The sequence below is a fragment of the Mobula birostris genome, chromosome 7 (assembly GCF_030028105.1).
Source record: "Mobula birostris isolate sMobBir1 chromosome 7, sMobBir1.hap1, whole genome shotgun sequence".
Lineage (NCBI taxonomy): Eukaryota > Metazoa > Chordata > Chondrichthyes > Myliobatiformes > Myliobatidae > Mobula > Mobula birostris.
In genome coordinates, this window is record NC_092376.1 from 136,402,202 (window position 1) to 136,418,030 (window position 15,829).

The 15,829-nt window shown below is 38.4% G+C and overlaps 1 protein-coding gene across 1 annotated transcript in view; it reads right to left on the reverse strand.

The window, feature by feature from the left end:
• Positions 1-15,829, reverse strand: part of LOC140200825 (glutamate receptor ionotropic, delta-2-like) — a 601,297-nt gene that overhangs the window by 212,849 nt on the left and 372,619 nt on the right. Inside the window, exons 3-4 of the mRNA XM_072264448.1 lie at positions 10,595-10,879; positions 8,802-9,007 (exon numbers count right to left, since the gene is read on the reverse strand). Of these exons, the coding sequence (XP_072120549.1) occupies positions 8,802-9,007; positions 10,595-10,879 (491 nt within the window). The remainder of the gene's footprint in view (positions 1-8,801; positions 9,008-10,594; positions 10,880-15,829) is intronic.

Here is a 15,829-nt window from a genome sequence, read left to right on the forward strand (position 1 = left end):
AAGGGTAAGATGAGGGACCATGAACGAGTCCTCATAGAAGGATCAGAAATGGAGAGACTGAGCAGGTTGAAGTTCCTGGGTGTCAAGAGCTTTGAGGACTTAACCTAGCCCCAACATATTGATGCAGCTACGAAGAAGGCAAGACAGCAGCTATATATCATTAGGAATTTGAAGAGATTTGGTTTGTCAACTAAAACACTCGAAAGCTTCTATAGATGTACTATGGAGAGCATTCTGACGGGTTGCATCATTGTCCGGTTTTAGGGGACTGCTACAGCACAGGTCCGAGAAAAGCTACAGGAAACTGTAAAATCAGTCAGCTCCATCTTTGGTACTAGCCTCTGTAGTATCCAAGACATCTTCAAGGAGCAGTGGTAAAGAAAGGTGATGTCCATTGTCAAGGACCTACATCACTCATGGCATTCCCTCTTCTCATTATAACCATCAAAAAAGGAGGCACAGAAGCCTGCAGGCACACATTCAGTGATTCAGGAACAGTATCTCCCCCTCGGCACTATAATTCCTACGTATAAGTAAAAAGTAGTAAGGTGAAAAGTAAAAGTGGCAGGCCGACAAATCCAGGGCAAACATCAAAAAGGGCCACTTTTCAACATAATTGTATAAGGGCTAAGAGAGTTATAAAAGCGCGCCTGAAGGGTTTGTATGTCAATGCAAGGAGCATTCGTAACAAGGTGGATGAATTAAAAGTGCAGATTGTTATTAATGAATATGATATAGTTGGGATCACAGAGACATGGCTCCAGGGTGACCAAGGATGGGAGCTCAACATTCAGGGATATTCAATATTCAGGAGGGATAGACATGAAAGAAAAGGAGGTGGGGTGGCGTTGCTAGTTAGAGAGGAGATTAACGCAATAGAAAGGAAGGACATAAGCCGGGAAGATGTGGAGTCGATATGGGTAGAGCTGCATAACACTAAGGGGCAGAAAACGCTGGTGGGAGTTGTGTACAGGCCGCCTAACAGTAGTAGTGAGGTTGGGGATGGTATTAAACAGGAAATTAGAAATGTGTGCAATAAAGGAACAGCAGTTATAATGGGTGACTTCAATCTATATGTAGATTGGGTGAACCAAATTGGTAAGGGTGCTGAGGAAGAGGATTTCTTGGAATGTATGCAGGATGGTTTTTTGAACCAATATGTCGGGGAACTAACTAGAGAGCAGGCTATTCTGGACTGGGTATTGAGCAATGAGGAAGGGTTAATTAGCAATCTTGTTGTGAGAGGCCCCTTGGGTAAGAGTGACCATAATATGGTGGGATTCTTCATTAAGATGGAGAGTGACCTAGTTAATTCAGAAACAAAGGTTCTGAACTTAAAAAAGAGAAACTTTGAAGGTATGAGACGTGAATTAGCTAAGACAGACTGGCAAATGACACTTAAAGGGTTGATGGTGGATATGTAATGGCAAGCATTTAAAGATCGCATGGATGAACTACAACAATTGTTCATCCCAGTTTGGCAAAAGAATAAATCAAGGAAGGTAGTGCACCCGTGGCTGACAAGGGAAATTAGGGATAGTATCAATTCTAAAGAAGAAGCATACAAATTAGCCAGAAAAAGTGGCTCACCTGAGAACTGGGAGAAATTCAGAGTTCAGCAGAGGAGGACAAAGGGCTTAATTAGGAAAGGGAAAAAAGATTATGAGAGACAACTGGCAGGGAACATAAAAACTGACTGTAAAAGCTTTTATAGATATGTGAAAAGAAAAAGATTGGTTAAGGCAAATGTAGGTCCCCTACAGACAGAAACAGGTGAATTGTTTATGGGGAGCAAGGACATGGCAGACCAATTGAATAATTACTTTGGTTCTGTCTTCACTAAGGAGGACATAAATAATCTTCTGGAAATAGTAGGGGAAAGAGGGTCCAGTGAGATGGAGGAACTGAGGGAAATACATGTTAGTAGGGAAGTGGTGTTAGGTAAATTGAAGGGATTAAAGGCAGATAAATCCCCAGGGCCAGATGGTCTGCATCCCAGAGTGCTTAAGGAAGTAGCCCAAGAAATAGTGGATGCATTAGTGATAATTTTTCAAAACTCTTTAGATTCTGGACTAGTTTCTGAGGATTGGAGGGTGGCTAATGTAACCCCACTTTTTAAAAAAGGAGGGAGAGAGAAACCAGGGAATTATAGACCGGTTAGCCTGAAATCGGTAGTGGGGAAACTGCTGGAGTCAGTTATCAAAGATGTGATAACAGCACATTTGGAAAGCGGTGAAATCATCGGACAAAGTCAGCATGGATTTGTGAAAGGAAAATCATGTCTGACGAATCTCATAGAATTTTTTGAGGATGTAACTAGTAGAGTGGATAGGGGAGAACCAGTGGATGTGGTACATTTGGATTTTCAAAAGGCTTTTGACAAGGTCCCACACAGAAGATTAGTGTGCAAACTTAAAGCACACGGTATTGGGGATAAGGTATTGATGTGGATAGAGAATTGGTTGGCAGACAGGAAGCAAAGAGTGGGAATAAACGGGACCTTTTTCAGAATGGCAGGCAGTGACTAGTGGGGTACTGCAAGGCTCAGTGCTGGGACCCTAGTTGTTTACAATATATATGAATGACTTGGATGAGGGAATTAAATGCAGCATCTCCAAGTTTGTGGATGACATGAAGCTGGGCGGCAGTGTTAGCTGTGAGGAGGATGCTAAAAGGATGCAGGGTGACTTGGATAGGTTAGTTGAGTGGGCAAATTCATGGCAGATGCAATTTAATGTGGATAAATGTGAAGTTATCCACTTTGGTGGCAAAAACAGGAAAACATATTATTATTTGAATGGTGGCTGATTAGGAAAAGGAGAGGTGCAATGAGACCTGGGTGTCATTATACACCAGTCATTGAAAGTGGGCATGCAGGTACAGCAGGCTGTGAAAAAGGCGAATGGTATGCTGGCATTTATAGCAAGAGGATTCGAGTACAGGAGCAGGGAGGTACTACTGCAGTTGTGCAAGGCCTTGGTGAGACCACACCTGGAGTATTGTGTGTAGTTTTGGTCCCCTAATCTGAGGAAAGACATCCTTGCCATAGAGGGAGTACAAAGAAGGTTCACCAAATTGATTCCTGGGATGGCAGGACTTTCATATGATGAAAGACTGGATGAACTAGGCTTATACTCGTTGGAATTTAGAAGATTGAGGGGGTATCTGATTGAAACATATAAAATCCTAAAGGGATTGGACAGGCTAGATGAAGGAAAATTGTTCCCGATGTTGGGGAAGTCCAGAACGAGGGGTCACAGTTTGAGGATAAAGGGGAAGCCTTTTAGGACCGAGATTAGGAAAAACTTCTTCACACAGAGAGTGGCGAATCTGTGGAATTCTCTGCCACAGGAAACAGTTGAGGCCAGTTCATTGGCTATATTTAAGAGGGAGTTAGATATGGCCCTTGTGGCTAAAGGGATCAGGGGGTATGGAGGGAAGGCTGGTACAGGGTTCTGAGTTGGATGATCAGCCATGATCATACTGAATGGCGGTGCAGGCTCGAAGGGCCGAATGGCCTACTCCTGCACCTATTTTCTATGTTTCTATATACATTGAACCGATGAATATTACATTAGAAAAATCTATATTATTTCTGTTTTTGCACTATTTTTAATCTATTCAATATACTGTACATATACATACTTACTGTAATTGATAGATTGATTTATATATTATTTTCTATTTCTTTCTTTCTATACAGGATTCCCCCACCATCCGAAGGTAGAGTGTTCCTATGAAACGGTTTGTAAGCCGAAATGTCGTAAAGCGAAGAAGCAATTACCATTTATTTTTATGGGAAAATTTTGTGAGTGTTCACAGACCCAAAAATAACCTACCAAATCATGCCAAATAACACATAAAACCTAAAATAACAGTAACATATAGTAAAAGCAGGAATGATATGATAAATACACAGCCTATATAAAGTAGAAATACTTCTCCACAATCATTACTGAACTGTTCTCCATAGCAAAAATCTCACGCAAGCGCCATCGGCAGAAAATCTCACGCAAGCGCTGTTGGCAAGAACACTCTCTCCAGTAACCTTTAAGCTATGAAGTTGCCAAATCATACCAAATAACACATAAAAATACACAGCCGATATAAAGTAGAAATAATGTATGTACAGTGTAGTATCATTTATGGGAATCGGGAAGACAGCGCCGAGCACACTGATGATGGTGTGTTAGGCTGAGTCGTCGCAGGTTGGGATGATGCAGTGGCCCCCACCCTCCAGGACGCCGAGGGATACATTGCCGCGAAGCATGCAGGGGTCCAGCGGTATCCGGAAGGCACACAACACATCTTTAAGAAAAAAGCCGAAATAAACAAGCTAATTAATTAGGTGTCGCCCGACACGTAATTGTCGGCCCAGATCAGTGCTGATTTCCGATTGCGTCGTCTCTGATCTGGGCCGACAATTATGTGTCGGCGGCACCTAATGAACTAGCATGTTTATTTCAGCTTTTTTCTTAAAGATGTGCTGTGTGCCTCCCGGCTGCCGCTGCATTCTCCGCGAATCGGTATCTGTCCGTGGCTTGGGGGTTGGGGTGGTGGGACACTGGGGTGTCATCTCATCATCGTCTGTTTCCATTAGAGCAGGCAGCTCACCTTCTTCTATCTCTGCCTGCCTCAATGTCGAAGGTCAAGGTTCGTCATCTGCTGTGGCTGATGTGGAAGGCTTGCTTGACTGCTGAGCCTCGTGCATTTTTCTATCACACAGTTCTTTGTAAGGACTCAAACCATTCTGCAAATATCTCCTAAGCCGACGTACCCTTTCAAAATTAAAGTCGTACTTTACCATTACTCATTCGGTTTCGATTGTTATCCTTTTTTCTTCCAATTGCATCAGCTCTTCATCTGTCAGTTCTTGGTGATGGGATGCCAAAACCTCTTCAACATCATGTTGGTCAGCTTCCACAAGCCAAACTCATGTTGTCCTTACTTCGTTCACCACGATCGAAATACTTAATTATGTCTAGTTTTATGCTAAATGTAACATCCTTACGAGCTCTTTCAGGCTTCTCCAATACCTCAGAACTCACCTTGCAAATGGCTGCTCACAGGCACATGTTAAAGCAATGCTGGCGAGAATCTGGGGGAGAGCGGCTGCTCGGGGTGCGCGCTGCCTTTATCGTGCGCTGATTTTTTTATCATGCGCTGATTTTTTTCGTAACAGTGAAAACACCTTCTGAAAGCGAAAACAGGGTACTAATGTAGGTCTTTTGTAACAGTGAGGTTTTGTAAAGCGAACATTCGAAAAGCGGGGGACACCTGTATTATCATTTATTGCATTGTACTGCTGCTGCTCAGTTAACAAATTTCACGACACATGCCGGTGATAATAAACCTGATTCTGATTCTGAAAGCAGTATACATCATCAGGGACCCCCGCCATTCAAGCATACATTTCCTTCCCTCAATTTCTGCTTTCCGTAGGGATCGCTCCCTACATGACTCCCTTGTCCATTCATCCCTCCCCACTGATCTCCCTCCTTGTACTTATCCTTGCAAGCGGAACAAGTGCCCCACCTACCTCTACATCTCCTCTCTCACTACCATTCAGGGCCCCCAAACAGTTCTTCCAAGTGAGTCAACACTTCACCAGTAAGTCTGTTGGAGTCATCTACTGTATCCGATGCTCCCGGTGTGTCTTCCTGTATATCGGTGAGACCTGACACAGATTGGGAGATTGCTTTAACAAGCACCTACACTCCATTTGCCAGAAAAAGCAGGACCTCCCAGTGGCTACACATTTTAATTCTACTTCCCATTTCTATTCTGATATTAATTAATTTAGAACACTTTGAAGAGACGTGTTTTCACTTTGCCACGAAAGAGTCTTTTGCTGTTGATCAGTATCAAAAAAAAACAAATTAAATCCACTGTGATTCAATGTTGTAAAACAATAAAACATGAAAATTTCAAGGGGGGTAAATACCTTTTAAGGCACTGTATGTACTTCGATAATAAGTTTACTTTGGAATTTGAGAATGAAGGAAGTTGCAATTTCCCAGCACTGAGCATGAGGAACTATCCCTGATGGTCAACCACAAGCAAAACATCAAGGGAGTGGAAGTCCTTGTAATTTGTGAGGTGCTCTATGTTCATGGCTATAGCTCCTCAGAAGCATGCATCTGATCCAGCTGTAATTCTTCCAATAACAATAGTGGTGCTACACAACTAGCTTTGTAGGTAGTTTCTTCATACTAAAATGGCAGTCTAACTTCTTATTATGAAAGAGCTGCTCTCAGAATGTCTCTGAGCAAAGAAGAGCAACATCAGTAAGTTATAAATGAACATGCGACTGTTTCTTTAAATTAAGCTGCTGTGGAGCAAACAGCATTACAAAAAACTTTTTGTGTCCAAAACCCGGTGCTTTTTAATAAAATCTGACTAATTTCACTTTGGAAGCTGAAAAACTGTTTTAACATGTGCATTGATGTTACTGGAACCATATTACCATGTGATAGTGGGAATCAGGTGAAAGTTGTAAGCTGATTTCTAAATTAGCAGGATATGTTGTCACCATGCTTCCTTCCAGAAATGTGTTTTAACTATGTAATTCTGAACAAAAATGTGTGTTATATGATGAAATATCTCAGCTTATATCCAAACAATCATATTAATTGAGGTAGCACTGAACAGTGGAAGAAAAATGAAAAAAAAACACGAATTGGAGGAATAAGCAAAAATTGAAAAATAATGATTGTGGTTGATATAAGCCTTGTTAACACTCAGAAGAAGGAGATAAAAAAGAATAAATGAATGAAACTTCTGCAGACATTCTTTCTGACTCCATTTATAAAATGTGTAAGAGCAGATGTTTCTCATCCAGAGGTAGGAAGACAGAATGGACAACAATATTATCAAACAATATTGTAGAACAAGGCCGCAACATCTTAAAACCGAAATAAAGCTAGCAAAATATGCTCTACAACGAAAGCAAACTACTCTAAATAGGCACCACAGATGAATAAAGAACTAAGGAGAAATCTGAGAAGAAAGAAGCATTAAAGTTCTTAACATGTGGCAAGCAGGAAAGAATATTGCAAGATACAAAGACACTTGATGAAAAGTAAAAAGAATTTAATTAGGAAAACGTAGAGGAACGATTAAATTACATAAAAAAACTAAATAATATAGTACGCAGAAAGACAGTGAAGGGAATAGAGAAGCTTAAGAATGGAAAACAAAATTAGAAATCAAAAGTGAGGAAATTACATTTAAAATTAAATAGAAATATAATATAAACCATTTTTAGAATAAAACTTTGGTTTAGACAGGTTATATTTAGGAACCAGAGATGAGACAGCAGAGATACAAGATAAATATTTCATTAGAAAAATGAACAGTCCCAGAACACTAAAAATAAACCTATAATAAAGAAAAGAGATAGAAGATGTCTATGGAATTATAGAATAGTTGATTAGGCTTAATGTGGGAAAATAATAGAACTTTTTCTAAAGCTGAGAACAAAAGAACATCTATTAGCCAGAAATATAACAAGTAGACTATGCAGGTTTCAAAAGGAGAAGTCTTGCCATACTCATTAAATTACTTGAAATGTTAACTTTGAGGGCAAACAAGGATAATGGAGTAAATTTAATTTGTCTGCATTATGAAAAGCCTTTGGTATTTAATAACAGACAAATCAATAAGGTCAGAGCATATTGTATCATGGCACAGGGAGCGGAATGAATAATTAGCTAGCCCATATGAAGGGAAGCTGGGAATAATCTTAAAGCATAGCTGGTGTTGGTAATATTCATATTAATGATTTTGATTCTGAAATCAAAATGAAATTTCTAAATTTCCAAATGGTGTTAAATTGGAAGTAGTCAATACAGAGGTGAGTATCATCATCTTTGTAGAATGGAGATCTGAGAGGTAATCTAATAAACATAATTAAAATTATTGAAGGTTTTAATATAATTGACACAGAGAGAGTTTCTACTTTTGGGAAGGTCAAAACTAAAGGTTTTTGTAAGGTAGTCAGCAAGTAATCAATCATGGAATTCAGGAAGAACACTAATCCAAAGAATGAGAACGTGCAACTTTCTACCGAAGGAGAAACAGTACAGAAACAGCTGTGGAAAAGATGGGAATGGAATAGAAATACATGCGGATGGATTTAGTTGAATAAAAAGGAGTGGAAATGAAATAGTCAGGACAAAAAAAAATGTAAGCTTCGCCATGTGTTAAATTCAAGCTTGCAGTTCCATTGACAAGTTGGTGAAATTCCTACTGTTCATATGTTAATCCATTTGGTATTTTGCTGCAGTATTTCACTGGTCATTATATTCTCAAAGCTGGCATATATCATAGCAACCTTTTTCAAATAACTCTATATTTGTTTCAAATACACAACCTTTTCTAATTAATAAATATGTAACATTCACTGCTCATGCCAAAGTTAAGCCCCCACCTGTCTGTCTGTCTGTCTCTCTCTGTCTCTCTCTCGCGCGCGCGCGCGCGCGCACACACACACACACACACACACACACACACACACACACACACACACACACACACACACCATCCAATTGGACCTAGCAGACAGGTTTTAAGTGATATTCAATTGTAGAATATCACTAAAATAATTCCTTGGTCAACATTTTTTAAGAACGATGCTCAGCTTAATTTCTGATAAATTTTTACGCTTTTTTTAAAAATTTGTTGTTTTCAGCTCAGATTTTTAACAACTGTTTTCTTGTTTTATTCCACAGATTTATTTAGGCTGAAAGTCAAATATCAATATTTATATGACAAATTCAGACAGAAATTAAATCTGTTACCTCACTAATGAATGTCTTCGCAGTACGTGGATTGAGAAAAAGTAGGGCTCTTCGAAGCATGTCTCGAAATCGGCTGAGCTCATCGAAACCAAGTGTAGAGAAGAGACTAGTAAACATGTTATTTATGCTGGTTTCCACCTTTTGAAGTGAGACTTCTATTCCCTGCTGGCCAGCTTGACCCAAGAATTCTTGAATACCACGAATGTCTGTTCAAATGATCAAAATAATTAAGAGTGAGAACTCATTTGGGTCAACTGATTAACTATTATCAGAAATTTAGTTTTCTTATTAACTTTTTTATGACTTTGTTGCATACAATAACTGAAAGGATCCACCATTCATATATCATCACAAAACCAATAACTCTTCACAAATATTCTTTGGTTTGATTGTCTCTTGTGGTACGAGCTAATTAGGGTGAAATGTTGTCTATTCGTCTTATCATTTAAATTCAGATGAATTTGTTAACAGTAAATTAAAGAACAATAGATAATTCAGTGATGGTAGAGGTGATGCTCTTTACAAGTATCAATAATGGAAAATAAATTTGCTCGGCACTTGGCTTCCAATTAGTGCATTCTCGGGTTGGCAGCATGATGATACCAGCTTTGAAGCTATATAAGCCAACAGATCAGGGATCAGCTGTAATAATCACAGCTTAGTACTTTTACAAGCAGCCAATTCACCCAGAAAGAAACAAGCTAATCAGTAATATAGTCATGCTACCTAGCGATATGAGAAATTTAGTGACACAGCTAGTTGATGGCACATCCTACATGTGGCAGACACTGGGAGTAATAACCAATTCACTAGTACACCCCTCCTCCTACAATCTGCATGTTCAGCAGGGTTTCCTGTGAACTATTTAGTTTACATGTTGATGCTAAATTATACCTTGTGCTACTTTATTACAGTTGATAATCCAAGCAACACACAAATTAGCTATAAACTGTATCAAAATCTAATGCAAACATGTTGACCAGATGCTAGAGGGAGCACCCAAAGGAAATGAAATCCCGAAGAACATATTCATGAAGAGATATCCAATCAAGTAATTGCAGTAAAGGATAAATTCACATCAAAAGAACTGCTTACTACAAAATTGCCTTCAACAACCAGCAAGGAAAATTCTGCCTTAAGAATAGGAAAGGTTCACCAAAACCAAAACAAATCAAGTTATTTTCTTTCCTTTTATGAGATGCTGGGCATGTCATATTACTATCATAATATTCTTGTTAGCTTGATCACTATGTCTATTCTGAATGCAGCAAAATGTAGCAGCAGATGCTGAATGCAGAAGCATAATATGGGAAGCACAATGAAATCTCGAGAGGGTTGTGCACCCAAGTTTTGTGTTATTGCAACTCACACCTTGATCCATCGCAGTAACTCTGATATGTTACCCATAATATTGGTAAGACAATCCAAAGAATTTTTACATTATAGATACAATATTAATTATTTACACTATAGGAGAGGAAGATGTTCTTTCAGATTCACACATCACTGAAGTTTCTCACAAAAATCAAGATATCATACTTTCTATGTGACAAGCTGTACTTTTGACTTCACCTTTTCTAGTAAATGCATTGATCAGAATTATTGAGTTTTGGTATTACAATACCGAAAAAATAAAGTGGTAATTAGCTTTTAATTATACTTTGTTAAAATATATATCAAACAAACAAATTTAAACTTAAGTACCATGGGAATTTGAGATTGCAATCAATGCTATAAATTCCTTATTTTATTTATATGTGTCAATTAGAAGGGAAATAAGCTTGGGTTGTTACCGTATGCATCATCGTAGAAGATCATAAATTTTTGCCAAGAAAATTCAGAGATTACTTTAAGGATGACTTCATTAAAGTAGTCAGGAGGGCGTACAGAAAGTGTGTAATCATTGTTTCTGGCATTCCTCGCAATGGAGCATCGTGAGCGTGGCGTTCCGGCTTGTGTTCGTTGAATGTAGAGGTGAGGAATTTGCATTCCATTTGCAAAGGATTGAAGTGAAGCAGAAGGTGCACAGCCAGTGGAACTGACAAGAGCCAATATCCCTTGCGACACAAGATCACAGGCTGAAACAAAAACATTTTCTGTTAATATAATTAACAACAAATAATTAAAATTGCATTTAATTATTGCCTTAAACACAGAGCAAAAGCCTAAGGATTTCAACAGAACTCTGAATCAAAGGACAAGAACTTCTGCTTGAAGGGCTGGGTCTTAGAGAATATCTGGTGGCTTGGAAGGACGTTGAAGGGATAGAGTACTGTCGAAAATTATTTCAAAAGATACAGAGCTAAGTAGCTGATGGTCATGACAAATCTGCCTTTGAAACTTCAGGAGAAATTGTCCAAGAAGAAGCAAGTATTTTCCAGTAACAGTTAAAATTTCAGTCATTAGAGTATTTAATCATGAAGAGATTCTTGGATGAGATCAGATTGAAATGCAGATTTGAGAGGTAAATGATAAGGGAGAGGGCAAGGTTTGTGCTTTACCATGAGATAGAACTTTATGTAGCAAGCTGAATAATCTTTTATCTCGGTAAAATGAAATCCATAATCTTTTCTTCAATGTTAGAAAGATAGAGTAAGGATGTGGCTGAGTTATTTGTTAACAGACAAAAGAAACTAATTCCAGCACCTGAACCTCTTACTGTAAACCTCCACAATAAACTGGGAGCCAAAATCTTTGATATATCTAAAGTATTATAATCAAGCTGGGGGAGTAATTATAAAGAACTAGCATATAGAGAATGCAGGAGAACAATACATTTGTCACAGATTGGAGAAAGAGTGACATAAGTTAGTCAGGAGAATTAGTGGCAGAATTTTAGAACTAGTGAATACAATGAAGATTTTAAATGACAGTTAGAATGGTCGGTATAAGGTAAGATGCTTAGGGATATATGAATACATTAAGACATGGCTTGCTGTCAAGGCTCAATATCTCCAAACTCCTGCTGTACATCAGATGCCCCCAGCTTCCTACCCACTACTGTTAAAACCTGAGGCCAGAAGATTATGATGGAATGAATTCCTTTGAGATAACACAATGTCAATTTATCGCCACCAGCAGCCAACATCTAGATTTAAAAGCAGTAATGGATAGGCATAGTTTAGTGAAAGTTTGGAACAAAGTTGATCTGTTCCTTTCATTTTTTTTTAAACCATCCAACCAACTTTCTATAAAGTTTCTTGCTGATGCACCATAACTGTACTGTGAAGCAGATATTTAATTGGTAATATCAGGGCAACATGTCAAGCCTGTTCCACTATTCATTAAGATTATGGCTGCTTTGTATTGTAACTTCATCTCCCTAAACCACATACTTGCAAAACAAATAATCTCAGTTTTAAAATTATTAATCAGACTGGTACCTATTTCTTACTCACCAGTCTATAAACAAAAAAAAATCCTAGTTCTCATTTGAGCAACCTACCGCTAATTCGAAGATGTTTCCTTCTCTGAGATTTCTCAAGTAGTAAAACATTACATTTTGTCCATTCAGTTGACTTATCTCAAAAATCTAAAAATGTCAATACATACTATCCTTAATTTTCTATATTCAACAGATAACAAGCCAGATCTCTGGGAACTTCGTGATAACTTTCACAGCATTTATTACAAGGCCATTTTATTATTCCTAAGATGTGGTGTTACATCTCAACACAATTCCACTTGGCTTGTATAGTTTGAATAAACCAGTTTCACTGTTATATTCCGTGCACAAAGCCTAATGTATCAATAGAATTTATGATTTTCTTTATGCTTGACCAATACACTAATCTGTATATATAGACTAAAATATCTTTAGACCTCTGTTACTCACACATTTTCATATCTTAAACATTATCATATCTATATATTTTTCATCCATAATGGTTATACTTACCCATGTTCAAATTCATCTACCACTAACTTGCCTGTTCAATCTATTAATTCCTTTTCATAGATGTATGCACATTCACACATTACTGTTATGCTATTAATTGTTGTGCCATCATAAAAGCGTTAATTTTAGCTCAGCGGATTTTCCAATACAGTACATTAATGAATGATAATGAACAATTGAAAGTCAGTACAAATTCTCATAGACACTCAAAAATGTTGAATAGGATATGTCTGGTTATAAGTATCAGTTTATACCAGAGTCTACCCGGAGCCACAGGGTAGCTTTAGAGCAAGCAGATGCACTGTGGATATGATCTTCTCACTATGCCAGCTGTAGGAGAAATGTCGAGAGCCGCAAAAATGACTCTTCATCACATTCATTGACCTGATGAAGTCATTTGACCTGTTCAGCAGAAGTGGGCTCTTCAAGATGCTGCGCAGGATAAGCTGCCCTCCAAAACTGCTTGGCATGACCACTTCCATCCATGAGGACATGCACAGCACCGTCTGATTTAACAGCGCAACTTCGGAAGCCTTCCCAGTGAGAAGCGGAGTAAAGCAAGGGTGCGTTCTCACACTGATGCTCTTTGGCATTTTCTTCTTCATGCCGCCTCAGTGCACTGAGGGCATCTACCTACATTCCAGAGCTGACAGCAAACTCTTCAGCATTGCTCGCCTTCGCTCCAAGACCAAAATGCAAGAGGTCATCATTCTCGAGCTGTTGTTTGCTGATGATGCAGCACTGACTTCCGACGCAGAAGCCCAAGTGCAGCGTCTCATTGACCACTTGTCCCATAAGTCCCTAAATGATCCCATAGTCTGATGTGATGGACCTTTGACCTCATAATTTACCTCATTATGGCCTTGCACCTTATTGTTTGGCTGTACATGCACGTTCTCTGCAACTGTTACACTTTTTGTTGCAGTCTGTCCATTGTTTTCCTTTGTACTATATCAATGTATTGCTGTAGTGAAAAGATCTGTATGAAAGACATTCAAAACAAAGTTTTTCACTGAACTTCGGTACTGTACCATTGGTACACCAATAATCTGCGATGGAGAGAAAAATGTGCTGTGAATTTAAAATAACCCAGGCTCTTATCCTTTCTCCATTCTTGTTAATACCCAGACTCTCTAGTCACCACCTTCTAATTTTTTTGCTTATGTCAATAAGAGAATTTCAACCCTGATTCATTATTAGTTTGTCTGAATGTCAGGTATATTGTCCTCTTCCGTTGCTATGAAAACTGACACAAAATACTAAAGATGCGATTTAAAGAAGCTTATTTATGTTACATCCTTCAATTCATTGCACTTTTTTGCTGTTGCAAATATATCCATAGGCTAAGCTTATGGTGACACATTTGCTTTGATGCTGAGCAGATTTAGATAAATCCAAATGTCATAATTCGTTTTGAATTCAAATCAGCTTGTGGCATGTTTCAAGTTGTAGCCAGTAAATGATCTGTTTTTTTTAAATACATAGAAATGCAATGTTAATTAAAGGCACATGAATGCACACATAAATATGTAGGTGCCTTTAGTTAACCTTGCAAATCTGCCAAATTGATATATGTAAATCTGCACAGAGCAGTTCCCACAACAAAGAAGCTTACACAATCTTGAACAAAGCAGTCAATTGCATTACATCTATATTTATCCACAACTAAACATTCTCTCTCTCCACCGTGAATGTAGAGTGCACCATCAATGAAATGCACTGACCCAAAGCTAATTCAACAGCATATCCTAAACCCACTACCTCTAGAACAAAGGAAGTTAAGAGCTGTAGATTTATGCAAATGATACCACATGCACATTTGCCTACATTGGTTCTAAGTCCTGTAACTTCCCACCCAACATTATTTCAGAATTAGTTCAAGATGACAGCTCACCACCACTTTAGCAGGTGGGCAATAAATGGTGGCTTTGTTGGGGTCAAGATGATAGTTCATCTCATAGTGGACTGTGGGTTTGCAAAGAGAACGTGCAGTAAAATGTAAGGAGCTGTGTCATATTTCATCTCGAGCAACTGTGTGACCGAGGACTCTCTGATATACAAGCTGATCCTAGAGACACGCAGAGAAATGGACATCAAGTGCTGCAGGAAAATCAACAACTGTGAAAGATGCCCTTTGGTCTGCCCAGAGCATGTTGGTCTGCCAACACATTGAGATGGCTGCAGAGGAATGCTACTGAATGGCACATTTCAGGCTGCAGAAGTAAGTGGTGATAGATGATCTGAAGCTCAGTGCAGCCACCAGAAGGGCTTTCTGGGGAAGGGCCACAGTGTAGGGTTCTTCCGCATCTGGATGGTTAGGAGCAGGGTGGGTGAGAAAGCCCCTCAGTTATTGTAGTAGTGTACCACTCCAGTGGACCATATGAATGATAATAGTTTTAAGAAATGTAATTGGACACAACATAACACATTGTCTATGAATATAAGAATGAAAAAGCATTGCATGGTTTATTCTTGTAAATCATTTTTTAAATTATGAATAAAGTTCATTTTGGTTAAAAATAAATAGTGGGCTTGTGAGCTATTGGTTTATTTTGAAAATGAATAAGAAAACTAATATATTTAGTATCTCAGTAATATTTGAGTGATGTACATAATTTGATTTAGCATTCTTTCTTTTACATAATTCTTATAGGTTATATGTAAAAAGTTCGTGAATGGCATATGTCATTATGCCATCACGTCATATGTGTGCGCCTCACCATAAGGAAAGGGAAAGAAAACTAAGTGGAAAGTATCCCAGCTCCTGTGTTTTTCTTTCAATTAGTTTCTGGAATTACAAAATATAGTAATGGTAACGAGGAAACTTTAAAATGAACCCAAGATGATTACCTACATGTTGAAGCATAGTATGTTTTTCATCAGAAGGAGATAGAGATGTTCATGTTAAAGAAAGGCAGAAAATGGACAAAATTAACAAGCAACGAGTACAGCCATGGGTTCATAAACAGTGAGTACCAGGTGATAATTATGAATTTAAAAAAAGCAAAAATAGCTAGCAACATTGGAAAGTTAAACATGTTCAAATGCACAACAGACAACTGGATGATGCATACTAAATGAATTGAGCAGTATTTTGAAGTAAATAAAGCTGATGAAAAACGAATGCCAG